This window comes from Hylobates moloch, unplaced genomic scaffold (genome assembly GCF_009828535.3).
Source record: "Hylobates moloch isolate HMO894 unplaced genomic scaffold, HMol_V3 SCAFFOLD_17, whole genome shotgun sequence".
Classification (NCBI taxonomy): domain Eukaryota; kingdom Metazoa; phylum Chordata; class Mammalia; order Primates; family Hylobatidae; genus Hylobates; species Hylobates moloch.
In genome coordinates, this window is record NW_026652292.1 from 51,229,850 (window position 1) to 51,247,157 (window position 17,308).

Here is a 17,308-nt window from a genome sequence, read left to right on the forward strand (position 1 = left end):
GACTTTAGTCTTTGTGGACCAGGGTATGTGACTAAATCTAGAGGAGGGAATATCATCATTAAAGGGAGTATTTCTTGGTATATTTGTGGGATTCTTGGGAGACTGGCATGACTAGAAAAAAGGGGTGCTTTGGGGAATGATGGCAGACAAGGTTGGTTCCAGATTGTCGAGTGCCACTGGGTAAGAAAGGTAGTGTCACGGGCTTTTAACCTGGCTTACAACCAGCTGCAGCCCTTGATAGAGCGTTCATTGGATTGAGTAAAAGGGAAGAAATTGAAGGCAAAGAGACATGATACCACTGTGACATACAGGAGAAGAGACAAACCAGTGCAGTCGATGTTAGATAGAAAAAGAATGATGGGATCATATTCCGAGGGTCCTAAATATCATTTCATTGAGCTGGGCTCTGCGGCTCTTGCCTGTAACACCAGCATTTTGGGAGGCCAAGGTGGGCAGATGACAAGGTCAAGAGATCGAGACCATCCTGGCCAACATGGGAAAACCCTGTCTCTACTAAAAATACAAAAATTAGCTGGACGTGGTGGCACACACCTGTAGTCACAGCCACTTTGGAGGCTGAGGCAGGAGAATCACTGGAACCCGGGAGGTGGAGGTTGCAGTGAGCTGAGATCGTGCCACTGCACTCCAGCTTGGCGTCAGAGTGAGACTATCTAAAAAGAAAAGAAAAAAAAATTTCATTGATAGAATTGATATAATGCCTCATGAATAAGATTTTAATTATGTTTTTAGTAACTGAGTTGTATTTTTAAGTTGTTTTAAAAGTGAAACCACCTTTAAGGTAACATTTTTTAATAGATTGCTTTTTTTTTTTTTTTTTTTTGAGACGGAGTCTTGCTCTGTCGCCCAGGCTGGAGTGCAGTGGCGCGATCTCGGCTCACTGCAAGCTCTGCCTCCTGGGTTCACACCATTCTCCTGCCTCAGCCTCCCAAGTAGCCGGGACTACAGGCTCCTGCCACCACGCCTGGCTAATTTTTTTTGTATCTTTAGAAGAGACGGGGTTTCACCATGTTAGCCAGGATGGTCTCGATCTCCTGACCTCATGATCAGCCCGCTTCAGCCTCCCAAAGTGCTGGGATTACAGGCATGAGCCACCGCACCCGGCCAATAGATTGCTTTTTATTACGTTTTTCTAATTTAATTCTCCAATTTTCTGTAAGTAATTAAAACCACATAAGTAAATATTATCACTCCAAACCTTGCCAAATGAGACACAGTGTCTGCACTTAATGACCATTAAATAAGTGCTTATTGAAAAATTAATGAAGACCACCTGCTCATTCCCCTTTCTCCCTGCTTCTCTATTTTCATCCCTAATCTTGATACTACACTAACTGAATTGTTTCTACTTTATGGAAGGTTAACTCTTTAGACATGTATCTAACTTGCTAAAAGTTATTTAAGGACAGGCTCGTGTTTGTGTCATAATAAGGGAATAATTATATATTGTAATCATAATTAAAAGTTCACAATAGTGGCTTCTTTGTTGATAATTATGTTGAGTGATAGATTTCACTTGAGGTATTTTCTTGGCTGGGTACAATGGTTTACGCCTGTAATCCCAGCCAAGGCCAAGGCAGGAAGATCTCTTGAACACAGGAGTTGGAGACCAGCCTGGGCAACATAGCTAGACCTCATCTCTACAAAAAAAACAAAAAAATTTAGCCGGGCATGGTGGTGCACCTGTAGCCTCAGCTCAGGAGACTGAGGTGGGAGGTTGGGACCCCAGTGAGCTGTGACGTTCCACCGCACTCTAGCCTAGGAGACAGAGTAAAATCCTGTCTCAAAAAAAGAAAAAAAAAATTTCTCATAGATTATCTTTTTGCCAGTCAAAGAAAGCTCTGAGTTAGCATTTTGTTTACATTACACAAATATTGAGTCATTACGTATGGAGGTTTTATTTCAAGTAAGCATTCCTTCACCTAAATACAATATATTTATAAACTGATAATAGTTATTAATATTGTAAATCACATTCCATAAAAAAGGAGCCATGTGTTTTGTATTCTAAGTAGCAGAGTAGACTAAGAGGTGAAGAAGAAAATAGGACAAAGGCTGTCTGTCAGTTGTGTCAAGAAATAACTGGAAGCTACCACACCATACAGTATTTCTGATAATGTCTAATTAGCCATAACTAACTGCAAGGACGGCTAGAAGATGTATCTCTATTCTGTGTAGGTAGCATATTTACCCCAGAATTTAATTTTTTTTTTTTTTTTTGGCAGGAAGTAATTCTTTTTTAATGGATTAAAACTATTGTCTGTACTTCTAAAGCTGTATCTACTTTTTCAGGTTCTGTCTTTTACACATCCTACCTCGTTCCACTCTGCAGAGACATATGAGTCCTTGTTACAGTGCCTAAGAATGGAGGATGACAAGGTAGCAGAAGCTGCTATTCAAATTTTTAGAAATACAGGTCACAAAATAGAAACAGACCTTCCCCAGATACGATCGTGAGTACATTTTTTCTCCCATGGTAAATACAAAAGTTTCTAAGTGTGGAAACCATAAAATCATTGTTTTCCTTCTGTGTAGGAAGATAGGAGGGAGGAAAGACAACTTTGATTTAGAAGCTACTTTTCTGTGTCCTCCTCTGTTTTGTCTTTCCCTTGTCTCACTCCCCTCTCCCACCATTAGAATGTAGGCAGCAGAATAAACTGAAACTACGTGTTTGTTTATAACAAAATTATTTTAAGATATTAAGAATCAAAAGTTACCACAGAATTTAGTGTTTTATTATATTTATGATTAATGTCTTTCTAATCCATGTATATTCATCTTTTTTTCTATAAATGGGTTATAAATTCAGTAACTGTCACTTTGCTATCCTACCAAAAAATGGGGCAAATAGTTCACTTTGGCATCTTATAAAGGTTAAGGTGAAACTTGTGCTGAGATGTTATATTTAGACTTAAAATATGCAGAAGACATCTTTTGAAGGAAAAAGTACATTGCAAATGGCTGTTGAATCATATGTTCAGGATATTTGCAGTTAGTTCAGGGTATATTCAACTACATACCATTTTCTTCACATGATAATCATAGGACAAGTGGTCTCCTCAAGTTTTTATTAAATTTGTGAGCTAATAGTTTAACTTGTGAAATAATGCAGTGTCCATTGTACATTCTCTTCATTCTCCACATTGTTCTGGCTAATAATAAAAAGTTACCACAATCAGTCCCTGCCCTCAAGGAGTTTATAGACTAGAAATAATAAACTTTATACATTATAAAAAAAAAAGATCACTGACACAATAGGATAGTTTTTGATGAGTTTTTCAAGGGAGGAAATCCTATACATTTTTTTAAGGCAAAGGATCTATTCTTAGAGGAATTCTACCCCAAAGGAAACAGTTGAAAATGAGTATAGGTGGAAGAGTTAACTTTGGATGTGAGGAATAAAATACTTTATTCATAAGACTAATGGAGAAGAAAGGAGATAATCACTGGAAAGCAGAAAAGCACAACGCTAAAGACCTCAATAACAACTCTGATGGCATCACTGGATTATACTGCTCTAGAAAAAACAAGAAGAAAGGTTAAAGTTGACTTTCTGTATTATTTTATTTGGCTAATAATAATAATATGTTTAACAACAGTTTGATTGAAACTATCTTCCTTTGTCATTCACCAGTGTTATAAAAATCTCAGTCTGGTAAATGGAATGGTGAAAGACTAAACAGATAGGAGAGAGGAAAGACATCTTCCATTTAGAAGCATAGTCAATACTCAGTCAAGGAGGTCTTTTTGGTCATGGACATCCCTATCTCATAATTCCAAAGTCCATAGAGGCAAACTTCAGGCATATTTATAAATGTCAGATCAGACTTATACCAACTAGCATATGTTCCCATTTTTGGTTAAGGTGCATGGCCTGGAGCCTGCAGTATAGGTTTCATGTCTAGCCTTCCATTATCATAAGAGGGCATTGTCACCCTTGGATTTGATACCACTAACTTTATAATCTATAAATTACGCTCTTCTCTAATAACATTAAATATATGACAAATATCTTTCCTTAAATGTTTGTTTCGCTTTATCAATTTTCTTCTGATTATAAAAATACTTTACGTTCATCGTAGCAAACTGAAACTAGAAAAAATATAATGAAATAGTCACCATTAACATTTGAGATATATACTTTCTATGAATGTTCATCTATTAGATGTATTTGTCTATTTTTTGTAAGTTCATATATGCACACTATTTTCTTCGTTCTACCTGATGTTTTTTCATGTCATCAACATTTAATTTTTGAAGAATGCTTTAGGTTTTTCCGTCATCCTAAAAGAAGACTGTTTTAGTTTACTCTTCATTGTCAGTGTAGAGGTTAAGTATATGGATTTTGAAAGAAATGCTAATTTTCAAATCCCAACTCCCAGTTTCCTAGCTTCGTCATCTTAGTAGGCTTAAATAACATCTTTGTGCTTTAATTTTCTCATCTGTGTAATGACTATAATAGTCTTCTTTGAGTGGATGTGAACATTAGTTGAATTAATCCATGCGGAATACCTAGAATGGTGCCTGGTGCATAATACTTAGATATTTTTATTGCCATTCTATTGATATATATGTAGCTGTATCTTTGCATACTTTCTTTCACTAATATTATTTCAGCTGTTTAATACAACTTGGCCTTTTGCTACTCTCTTTCCATAGCTACTTTGAAATAACCGAAGGGGATTATAAAAGGGAATTGAAAAATTAGCAATATCCTACTTAGAAGGTAAATGCAAAAATATGTCATGGGGTAAGCTTTAGATTATGAATTAAGGGTTGCTTGTTATTTTGCATATTTGTGAGGTAGCTTTAAAATAAAAATTGTCTCCTGAAGTAGGCTTTTTCTTGAGGCATTGTATTTCTTGGTTTATACTTGGGGGCAGAGAGGGAGCTTTTTTACAACTTTCTTTAGATCAGATAATTTTTAAGAGAGCCTTCTCTACCAGCATCCATCCATATAGGGGAAGTGGACGTCAGCCACAGGAATACTTGTTGGTTTATGGGTTTAAGAAAAAAAAAAAAAAAACAAACTATATTATTTTTTGCAGGACCTTAATTCCCATTTTACATCAAAAAGCAAAGAGGGGTACTCCACACCAAGCAAAACAGGCTGTGCACTGTATACACGCCATATTCACAAATAAAGAAGTCCAGCTTGCACAGATTTTTGAGGTATATCTAATATGTAGGTTGTGTTTATATTGGTCTTTGTTTTTTAAGCTCTATAGTTTGATGAAGATGGAAGCTAGATTTTTTAAAGCTGTTTATATGAAGTCCTACCTTAGACTATAAATTCCTTGTGAGCAAGGATTCTGTCTATTTTATGTGGTACTGCATTCCCGGCCTGTAGATCAGATTATATGTTCAAACATCTCGTTTTGAAGGGTTTTGTAGTTTTTGTTTGTTTTTTAGTTTGTTTTTGAGATAAAGTTTCACTTTCTCACCAATGCTGGAGTACAGTGATGCAATCTCTGCTCACTGCAGCCCCGAACTCCTAGGTTCAAGCAGTCCTCCTGCCTCAGCCTCCCAAGTAGCTGAGAGTACAGGCACCACCACCATGCCCAGCTAATTTTTGGATTTTTTATAGAGATGGGGTTTTGCCATGTTGCCCAGGCTGGTCTCAAACTCCTGGACTGAAGCGATCCACCCACTTCAGCTTTTCAAAGTGCTAGGATTACACACATGAGCCACCACACCTGGCCTTACGTGTTTATGTTACAACATTTTACTTAATTTTAGCCTTATTGATTCAGTGGTGCATTTATCCTCGGAAAGTATTAGTAGATAATTTTGAACAATCCAGTTTAAAGTACCTAAGAACCCTACCTGAAAATTAATCCTGTTTCCCTTTTTTTTACATAGAATGACTGGCCTCATTTTACTATTAGAAATGTATTCCTATTATCATAAATGGGAGATAGTGTGACCAAAACCCAGTGAACTCTTACTTTGTATGATCTAAGGTCATTTAAAATGCTCCACAGGGTAAGAAATCCACCAGTATAGCAAATCCGTTGTTGTAGATTAGTCAAAAATAATGCTGATTTGATGAAGCAAAAATGTTTTTTTTTAAACTTCTTTTTGTTGGATTTTATTTTTTCTTTTATCTTTTTTCTACATTCTTTCAATCTTGCTATATTTTAGTAGGTGAATTAAGAACCAGATGTCTTGACGTGGTTGAAGTTAGTTATGATCATATTAGAGAAGATTGGTTTGGGCATGATAAATTCAGGAGGACTCAGGAAAATGTACTGTTTCGGTAGAGTGTCTAGATATTTATCAAACAAATTGGTAATTTTGTCTATTTTATTTTTATAGCCACTCAGTAGGAGTCTGAATGCTGATGTGCCAGAACAACTTATAACTCCATTAGTTTCATTGGGCCACATTTCTATGTTAGCACCAGATCAGTTTGCTTCCCCAATGAAATCTGTTGTAGCAAATTTTATTGTGAAAGATCTGCTAATGAATGACAGGGTAAGTTTCTCATTTAATTAAATTGAGAATCATGAGATTAAGGCTGTTTACATCTTCATCACAGAAACACTTCTGTTTCTATGTAATTCTCTTTTTCTTTTAAATTATTCTATATTGGTTCTACTAATTTATTATTTATTTAAATTCCAAACTACTTCCTTATTTCATGGTAGCTATTACTACTAGAATTTCACACTTAAGAAACAAAAATTAGAACATGGGATTGGTGAATCAGGAAAGTTAAATATAAGTAAAAGCTATTTTCCTGACCCTCAAAAGACAGTTTATCATTTTCTGGAATGTTAGAATTGAGTTATTTTTGGTTTTTGTTTTGAAGACAGAGTCTTGCTCTGTGCCCCAGGCTGGAATGCAGTGGCACAATCTTGGCTCACTGTAACCTTGGCCTCCTCTCATTCCTCAGCCTCCCAAGTAGCTGGGATTACAGGTGCCTGTCACCACGCCTGGCTAATTTTTGTGTTTTTAGTAGAGATGGGGTTTCGCCATGTTGGCCAGGCTTGTATTGAACTCCTGACCTCAGGTGATCCATCCGCCTTGGCCTCCCCAAGTGCTGGGATTACAGTTGTGAGCCACCATGCCGGGCTAAAATTTGTTTTATCAAACATTGTTAGAAATGTAAGTGGATTAGCCAGGCGTGGTGACAGCACCTGTAATCCTAGCTACTCAGGAGGCTGAGGCAGAAGAATCACTTGAACCCAGGAGGCAGAGGTTGCAGTGAGCCAAGATTGCACAGTTGTACTCCAGCCTGGACAACAAGAGCGAAACTCCGTCTAAAAAAAAAAAAAAAAAAAGTAAGTGGACTTGAATTTGACTAATTTTTAAGATAATACGCTGTACTTTTGGCACTAGATTTATTGATGTCTGTGCTCTCTGATTTATTACCTCTGGGTTGGAATGTATAGATTGAAAAGACTCCCCAAATGATTTCGGAAACACACCTTGATTAAGAGTCACTACTGACGGGTTGGTGGCTCACGTCTGTAATCCTAGCACTTTGGGGGTAGAGGTGGGTGGATCACCTGAGGTCAGGAGTTCAAGACCAGCCTAGCCAACATGGTGAAACCCTGTCTCTACTAAAAATAACAAAAAAATTAGCTGGGCTTGGTGGCGGGTGCCTGTAATCCCAGCTATTCGGGAGGCTGAGGCAGGAGAATCGCTTGAACCCAGGAGGCAGAGGTTGCAGTGAGCCAGGATTGCACCGTTGCACTCCAGCCTAGGTGACAAGAGCAAGACTCTGTCTCAAATAAATAAAAGAATCACTGCTTTACCAAATGGATCTAAATTAAATCCGTTGTTATTGAATAAAGACACAGATAATGCTGGATCATTGTGGATGACTTTCAATTAAGTGTTAGTTTGCCACAAATCCAGCTTATCCAAAGTTCCTAACTCTCACATGTTTCGGTAATCTTGAGGCCTCAATATCCGGAACTTAAAGACACCTGTTAGTGCCCCTGCTGTATTTGTACCACCTTCCACTTTTGAATGCAGCAGACAAGAAGAGAAGAACGTGACCTAAGTCTCATTTTCTACCCCACATTTCCTTGCTGTTATTTTTTCTTTTGATAGATGTGGTTTTCAACAAATGTGAAATTTAAGATACCTCTTAAATGATGATTGTTGATAGATTGTGTTTTCAGATGGTCTTTTTTTATGGTGATAAACTATACATAATATCAAATTTGCTATTTTTAAGTGTTAAAATTCACGAACATGATAGCCACATTGTTACCTAATCATCACCACCCCATCCGTCTCCAGAATTTTTTATCACCCCAAACAGAAACTGTACCCATTAAGCAACAACTCTACATTGCCCTCTGTTCTACCTTCTGACTCTATGACTACCCATTCTAGGTATCTCTTATATGATATTTGTCCTTTTGTGTCTGTTGTATTTCACTTAGCATGTTCTCAGGGCTCTTCCATGTTGTAGTATGTATCAGAATGTTGTTCCTTTTGTGGCTAAACAGTGTTCTATTATATGTATATTTTTGTTTGTATATATCCCACATTTTGTTTGTTGATTGGGGGACACTTGGATTGCTTCTACGTGTTGGCTGCTGTGAATAATGCTGATATAAACATTTATGTTCCTGTTCTCCCATTTCTTGGGTATATATCTAGGAATAACACTGTTGGGTTACATGTCATTTTCCTTTTTAAAAAAGCAATAGCCATACTAGTAGATAAGAAGTGGTATCTCATTGTGGTTTTGATTTGCATTTTCCTAATGAATAATGATGTCAAGGATATTTTTTGTGTGCTTATTGACTACCTGTATATCTTCTTTGGAGAGCTGTGTATTAAATTCCTTTCCCCACCCCACTCTCATTTATTTGTGTATGTATGTATGTATGTATGTATGTATGTATGTATGTACGTATTTAGAGACATGGTTTCACTCTGTCGCCCAGGCTGGAGTGCACTAGCGCAACCTTGGCTCATCGCAACCTCCACTTCCCAGGCTCAGGCAATACCTCCTGCCTCAGCCTCCTGAGTCCCAGCACACGCCACCATGCCTGGCTAATTTTTGTATTTTTTTATACAGATAGGGTTTCGCCATGTTGCCCATGCTGCCTTCACCCGCTTTTGGTTGGGTTGCTTCTTGTTGAGTTTTAAGAGTTATTTACATTTTCTGTATAGTAAACCGTTGTCAGATATTTACCAGATCCAAGATCATGAAGATTTCTCCCTATGTCATCTTTTCAGAGTTTTATGGTTTATCTATTAAACTGAGATATTTGATTCATTCTGAGTTAATTCTTATATGTATTAACAATCTAGTTTCTTTTTTTGTTTGTGTGTTTGCTTCTCGTGGATATCCAGGGGGTTTTTTTGTTTTGCTTTTGTGTTTTTGAGACGGAGTCTCACTCTGTAGCCCAGCCTGGAATGAGGTGGCACAATGTCAGCTCACTGCAACCTCTGCCTCCTAGGTTCAAGCAGTTCTCCAGCCTCAGCCTCCCGGGTAGCTGAGACTACAGGCATGCACCACCATGCCCAACTAATTTTTTTGTATTTTTAGTAGAGGCAGGGTTTTGCCATGTTGGCCAGGCTGGTCTCAAACTCCTGACCTCAAGTGATCCACCTTCCTCAGCCCCCCATAGTGATGGGATTACAAGCTTGACCCTCTGCACCCAGCTGAATATCCGGTTTTTCTAGCACCATTTGTTGAAGAGACTGTTCTTTCACTAAAGATGGTCTTGGCACCCTTTCTCAAAAATGAATTACCATATGCAAGGGTTTTCTGGGTTCTCTATTCCGTTGGTCTGTATGTCTATCCTTGCCAGTACCAGCCACACTGTCTTGATTACTGTAGGTTTTATAGTAAGCTTCAAAATTGGGAAGTATGAGTCTTCTAACTTTGTCCTTTTCCAAGCTCTGGTTGGTGATGTGCCCTTAGTTTTCTCAGAGGCTGTGTTGATCAACATGAAAAACTTAATCAGCAAAAACTTAAATTTTTTTCATGCTAATAGCTAAATTTATTCAATTGTCTGTAGTCAACAGGTGAAAAGAATGGAAAACTGTGGTCTCCAGATGAAGAGGTTTCCCCTGAAGTACTAGCAAAGGTAAATTTGTTTAGGCCTTGATAATCTTCATGTTTAAAAAAAGGAACATTTCGTAGTTATCTTCCTCACCTTTTAAAAATTTAATAAACAGAGATGGGATCTTGCTGTGTTGCTGAGTTCGGTCTTGAACTCCCGGGCTCAGCTGATCCTCCCACTTCAGCCTCGCAAAGTGCTGAGATTATAAGCTTGAGCCATCGTGCCTAGCTGGGAGCCTTTTTTATTAAACCTTAATAGTTAATAAGCATTTGTTAAGGAGGTGCTTTATTTTAAAATCCATTGCAAAGAATTGTTTATTGAAGACATTGTAGTTGTCATTGTTTATTATATGTCAGTGTCTTCTGCCTGCTAAAGCAATCTCAATGAGGCTGTTTTATAGAGAGATTGTTTATAGAATGACGGTGCTCAGAGGCATCTTAAATCCAGCCTCACCACCATCTACAAGCATATGAATATTAACTTGGCAAAGATAGGTAATTGTAAAGCTGGGCACTGTGGCAGATTTGGGATTTAAAATAAGATTGTATCATCTTCTTTGATAATCTGTTTCACTTTGTGTTGCTTCATCGTCATCATATATTCTATCAGTTCATTTTTCTTGGTTGTCAATAAATATAATAAATAATACTTTGATTTTTTTTCACACCTATTATCCCAGCACTTTGGGAGGCAGAGCACGAGGATCACTTGAGCCCAAGAGTTCAAGACCAACCTGGGCAGCATAGTGAGCCATGTCTCTACAAAATATTAAAAATAATTTAGTTGGGCTAGGCATGGTGGCTCACGCCTATAATCCGAGCACTTTGGGAGGCTGAGGCAGGCAGATTGCTTGGGGTCAGGAGTTCAAGACCAGTCTGGACAACATGGTGAAACCCCTTGTCTACTAAAAATACAAAAACTAGCTAGGCATGGTGTTGCACATCTGTAATCCCAGCTACTTCAGGGGCTGAGGCAGGACAGTTGCTTGAACTTGGGAGGTAGAGGTTGCAGTGAACCGAGGTCCCGCCACTGCCCTCCAGCTTGGGCGACAGAGTGAAACTCGGTCTCAAATGATAACAATAATAATTTGGCCAGGTGTGGTGGTGCATACCTATAGTTCCACCTATGCAGGAAGCTGAGGCAGGAGGATCACTTGAGCCCAGGAGGTCAAGGCTACAGTGAGTTGTGATCATGCCAGTACACTCCAGCCTGGATGACAGAGCGGATAGAGATGATTGTTACTAAATTTGTGACATTTAATAGATGTAAAGCTCAGTTTAAAAGTGGCAAATTTGGGATTTAAAATAAGATTGTATCATCTTCTTTGATAATCTTTCACTTTGTGTTGCTTCACGGTCATCATATATTCTATCAATTCATTTTTCCAGGTTGTCAATAAATGTAATAAATAATACTTTGATTTTTTGGCTAGCTTTTTCACATATATTGGTAACAATCTTTTGACTAGACATTTCTAAGTAATTATGACTACCCGTTTTTTTGGTCAGAATGTTAAATGAGACTGAATCAGACTTGATGGTTTCTTCAAAGTAGTTTTTCAATACCACAGAACTGAAACTCTCAAGTTATTTTCAGTCACTACAGTCAGTACAGTTGTGGGGGATGTGTGTGTGTGTGTTGGTTTTTTTATGAACCAGAGTTTTGCTTTGTCACCCAGGCTGGAGTGCAGTGGCACAATCTCAGCTCACTGCAACCTCTGCCTCCCGGGTTCAAGCAGTTCTTATGCCTTAGCCTCCTGAGTAGCTGGGACTACAGGCATGTGCCACCATGCCTGACTAATTTTTTTTTTTTTTTAAGTAGAGATGGGGTTTTTTAGTATAGACAGGGTTTCACCATGTTGGCTAGGCTGGTCTCAAACACCCGACTTCAAGTGATCCACCTGCCTTGGCCTCCCAAAGTGCTGGGATTACAGGTGTAGTCACCATCCCCGGCCTGTATAGTTTAAATTGTTGTTTTTAAAGTATATGTTTTCAAATAGTTTCAAAATCTTGGACAAACATCTAAGTATGAAAAGCTAAATTCTGGACCCAGACTTTTAAGCAAGTTATCTATCATAATAATATGTCTCAATTGCCTTATCTGTTGGAAAAAAAAAATCTTCCTCATAAGAGTTTTTTGGGAGATTAAATAAGTTAATACATTTACAGATCTAGGAAAAGTGCCTGGCAGTGGTTAAGCACAGAGTAAATATTAGTTCGTATTGTTAATGTTATTATCCCATAGACTTATTTAATAAAATGTCTGCTGATGGAGATGAGTAATCTCATTAATCTAATTAATATAAATTAATTTTCCCTTTAATTGGAATTTTAAGTTGCTTTCTTTTTTTAGCATGTTAATATTTTATAGGTACAGGCAATTAAACTTCTGGTAAGGTGGCTGTTGGGTATGAAAAACAACCAGTCTAAATCTGCCAATTCAACCCTTCGGTTATTATCAGCGATGTTGGTTAGTGAGGGTGACCTGACAGAGCAAAAGAGGATCAGGTGAGATTTTTCTTTCTTTCCAGTTTTCTTAGTGCTGAAATTTTGGTAGAATTTACATAGGAATTATTTACCTAATGAATACTGAATGGTGTAATTACACCATGTTCTTCAGGGTCAGATCTTATGTACTCATTTAGGGTTTGTCTGTCTGTCAGTATTGTTATTTTAATAGTGCCAATATATTTTTCTTCATTCCTAAAGAAGAGGAACTTTTTCCAATAAATACGTAATCATAATCACTATATTGTACTATTGCAGTTAGCATCAACATTTGGTTCAATTAAACAAGTATTTGTTAAACTTCAACTTCATAAAACACTGTGAAAAGCATTGCAGCAAAAATAAGTAGGAAAAGTCCCTGTCTTCAAGAGCCTCCCTGTATTAAAGCGATTAAATAAGTGGAGTGACTTGAGTCCCATGAAAGTAATAAAAATTTCAGTGGCAGCCAGGCGTGGTGGCCCATGTCTCTAATCCCAGCACTTTGGGAGGCTGAGATGGGCGGATCATGAGGTCAGGAGTTCGAGACCAGCGGTTTCAATATGGTGAAGCCGCGTCTCTACTAAAACAAGAAACAAAATTAGCCAGACGTGGTGGCACATGCCTGTAATCCCAGCTACTCAGGAGGCTGAGGCAGGAGAATCACTTGAAACCAGAAGGCAGAGGTTGCAGTGAGCTGAGATCGCACCACCGCACTCCAGCCTGGGCAACAGAGCGAGAGCCTGTCTCAAAATAAATAAATAAAAATAAAAATTTCAATGGCAACTCAAGGGAGAGTTGAAGCCTTCTTCTTGTTCTACAAATTTGGGTGTGTACACATGTATGTGCACACAGAGATTGTTTACATTGTTACACATTTTGACTTTTAATCTGTAAAATTACCATCTCATTTAAGATGAAAGTAGAAGCTCAATTTTTCATGATCCTGGTTTCTTTCAAATTCTTGATTTAGTAGGGACCAAGATTACCAACATAGATAACTAAAGTATTCTACATATGATGTATTCCTTTTTAAAAATTTGTTTTAGGGGACAGAGGTTTAATCATTCCTTTATGAGGCTGAGCACAGTGGCTTACGCCTGTAATCCCAGCACTTTGGTAGGCCAAGTCAGGCAGATCAATTGAGGTCATGTTGAAACCCTGTCTCTACTAAAAATATAGAAATTTAAGGCCGGGCGCGGTGGCTCACGCTTGTAATCCCAGCACTTTGGGAAACCGAGGCGGGCGGATCACGAGGTTCAGGAGATCCAGACCACGGTGAAACCCCGTCTCTACTAAAAATATAAAAAATTAGCCGGGCGTGGTGGCGGGCGCCTGTAGTCCCAGCTACTCGGAGAGGCTGAGGCAGGAGAATGGCGTGAACCTGGGAGGCGGAGCTTGCAGTGAGCCAAGATCGCGCCACTGCACTCCAGCCTGGGCGACAGAGCAAGACTCCGTCTCAAAAAAAAAAAAGAAATTTAGCCAGGTGTGGTGGTACGTACCTATAATCCCAGCTACTCGGGAGGCTAAGGCATGAAAATCGCTTGAACCCAGGAGGTCGAGGTTGCAGTGCGCCAAGATCACGCCATTGTACTCCAGCCTTAGCTAGATATGTGGTACTGCTATGCTATTAATTTTTTTAAAAATTATTATAATTAGGAATGGGATCTCACTGTGTTGCCCAGGCTAGCTGGGCTCAAGCAATCCTCCTGCCTCAGCCTCCTGAGTAGTGAGACTATATGTGTGTACCACTACACCCTATTTTTATCATAGAATAAGCCAAAGGCAGCCTTTTATAACACTGTTTAGAGCTGAGTTAGGGATAGTGAAAGCTTTAAATTGGGGATAATTATGTCCAGTATATGGCAAAGGCATAATAATGAGCTCTTACAAGTCAGTGATACCTAGGCAGGACCCCCAGTGGAGATGAAGTTTAGCTATTATCAGTTTACTTTTTAAAGTTTAACATCACTAAATACAGTCAATACAATTTAAACTTAAGCAATACCTCTTTTCATTACACATCAGAAAAAAAAATGTTATAAGCAATCATTCCTCAGTATGATCATGGAAATGGGTTCCTTCATTACTCCTATGAGTATGAATTGGCAGGACTCTTCTGGCATTTTGCATCTAGACCTCAAAAATGTTACCCTTGACTCTTTATTTTTACACTCATAATTCATGAGTATAAAGAATCATATGAAAGCTTATACACAGGCATGTTCCTCCAGCATTATTTTCCATCACAAAAAATAGGGGAATGGTTAACCATGGAATGAACACCCATTGGACAGATCCTAACTGGATATCATATAATATAGTATTACCTTTTATAAGCCTCAATTTCCTCATCTTATGGAGTGAAAATTAATTGAGATAAAGCCTATAAAGTGTTTTTCACACCTGCCTGGCACGGAGTAAGCACTCACATAATAGCTATTAACTTTAATTCCTGAATGAATGCCATAGAAACCATTTGAGGCTCCCTCATTGTTACCGGTGCTCATGTTAACAATCCTGTTGTCCAAGAGTGCCAGGTTTTCTTCTCTCTGTGCTTAGCAACAGTCCCAGTGGGTTCCGGCTAGCTTTCTGCATTTTGTAAAGTGGTCACAATAAATATAAAAGCCATGCTGTGTTCCACATAGAAGTTGAAGTAGAAAGACTCCCATGCCATCCCATTCATTACCACATTTTACCACGTAAGTAATAAAAATCCGCAGTGTTGGGGTGGGAGTGCCAAGGCTTCATAGGTTCCATTTGAAAACTTTATTCTGCAAAAGGAGGTCAGTCCCAGGAACCTAGTACCTAAGACAGACACTGGCTCTTATATTTCATATCCTTTAGGTATTTGTCTGATACTTCTTTGCTCTTGACTGCAGCCCTGCCATTTCAGCAGGCATTAAGCTAGATTCCTGTTACATGTTTATATGCAGGAAATAGATTTTAAATGATGATAGGTGATTTTTTTTTTAATTCTTTGTGGTTTTTTAAATCAAGTTTTTTTGTTTTTTGTTTTTTTTGAGACAGAGTCTTACTCTGTTGCCAGGGCAGTGGTGTGACCTTGGCTCACTGCAACCTCCACCTCTCAGGTTCAAGCAATTCTCCTGCCTGAGTCTCCCAAGTAGCTGGGACTACAAGTGCGTGCCACCACACCCAGCTAGTTTTTTGTATTTTTAGTAGAGACAGGGTTTCACCATGTTGGCCAGTATGGTCTCAATCTCTTGACCTCGTGATCCGCCCACCTCGGCCTCCCAATGTGCTGGGATTACAGGTGTGAGCCACCATGCCCGGCCACTTTAATCAAGTTTTCTACAATCAATATGTATTTCTCTTAAAATGAGGGATACAGCTCCTGATGTAAAGAGTTTTTCCTAGCCTTGCAGTTACTGTGGTTGCAAGAATAAGCAGAGTTGTTGGGTTGTGGTGAAGTATCTAAGCTAGAATTTGACTAGAAATGAAGGCACGTAAATTTGTAATCAAAGTCACAGTGATTTGATTTGATTGTGAAAGTCACAATCCCCTGTGTTAAGTTCATGGACTCAAAGTAGCTTTCCCATATTTGTACGTGATTTTAAGCATAAATTATCCTCTAAGGACCTTACATTCAAAAAGGGATGAAAGCATTTTTATGAATGATAGTGGTTATAGGAAATGTTTATTTCTTTTTTGTTTGTTTATAGTAAATCTGATATGTCTCGCTTGCGATTAGCTGCTGGTAGTGCCATAATGAAGCTTGCTCAGGAACCTTGTTACCATGAAATTATTACCCCAGAACAGTTTCAGCTCTGTGCACTTGTTATTAATGTAAGTAACGATCATATTTTTGTCAATTACTTGTCTTCAAAGTTGAATACATTACTTTTCTATGGATACAGATCCATTTATAATGTGAATATATGCACAAAAGGCACTACTATTACTACCTGTTTAACTGTCTTCCAATTGTTACATTATTTATTCTCCCATATAATTATCTTCTTTTTAATTGAAGACATTAAAAATACTTAAACTGCTGTTTTTCATTTAATAAATGGTTGCCAATTTAAGTTTTTCTGTGCTGCTGTAGGATGAGTGTTACCAAGTAAGGCAGATATTTGCTCAGAAGCTGCATAAGGCACTTGTGAAGTTACTGCTCCCATTGGAGTATATGGCGATCTTTGCCTTGTGTGCCAAAGATCCTGTGAAGGAGAGAAGAGCACACGCACGACAATGTTTACTGAAAAATATCAGTATACGCAGGGAATACATTAAGCAGAACCCTATGGCTACTGGTAAGTAACTCAAAGTTCTCTGTGCGCAAATATATTTTGTCAATGTATCCATTTTTAGGTTTTTTTTTCTTGTCATGTGTTTCTATTATAGTTTATAATAAAACTGGGAGTTTTATAGAATGCTGTCATTGTAGTTATGATGTGCTTAAAAACTGAACTCCTGAGTCCTGTTTATGCTGCATTAACTCTGGCAAACTGCATTTTTCCTATGGGATCAGGAGTATAGTTTAATTTGAACATATTGCTGGGATGTCAGACTAAATAATTTTTTCCTAGCTTTGCCAGGGACCTGTTGTTTAATGGGTTTAATATCTGATACTTTTGACTTTAATATCTTTCAAAAGTGAAATATAACTGCATACCAGGTGCCAGAAAAAAAAATTGAAAAGTGAAGTGTAAAGTATTTTAGTATCCAGGTATCATGTTGTGCCTAATTTAGAAATAACTGAGGGAAAAAATGGAAACTTAAGTGGTTAGAACTCAGTCCACTAAG

The 17,308-nt window shown here is 38.2% G+C and overlaps 1 protein-coding gene across 3 annotated transcripts in view; it reads left to right on the top strand.

Annotated features, from left to right (window-relative positions):
- Positions 1 to 17,308, top strand: part of PDS5A (PDS5 cohesin associated factor A) — a 170,916-nt gene that overhangs the window by 109,548 nt on the left and 44,060 nt on the right. For all 3 annotated transcript variants that reach the window (XM_032136154.2, XM_058429989.1, XM_032136155.2), the window contains exons 19-25: positions 2,311 to 2,471; positions 5,067 to 5,190; positions 6,337 to 6,495; positions 10,014 to 10,082; positions 12,429 to 12,565; positions 16,225 to 16,348; positions 16,611 to 16,815. In XM_032136154.2, coding sequence (XP_031992045.1) covers positions 2,311 to 2,471; positions 5,067 to 5,190; positions 6,337 to 6,495; positions 10,014 to 10,082; positions 12,429 to 12,565; positions 16,225 to 16,348; positions 16,611 to 16,815 — 979 coding nt within the window. The remainder of the gene's footprint in view (positions 1 to 2,310; positions 2,472 to 5,066; positions 5,191 to 6,336; positions 6,496 to 10,013; positions 10,083 to 12,428; positions 12,566 to 16,224; positions 16,349 to 16,610; positions 16,816 to 17,308) is intronic.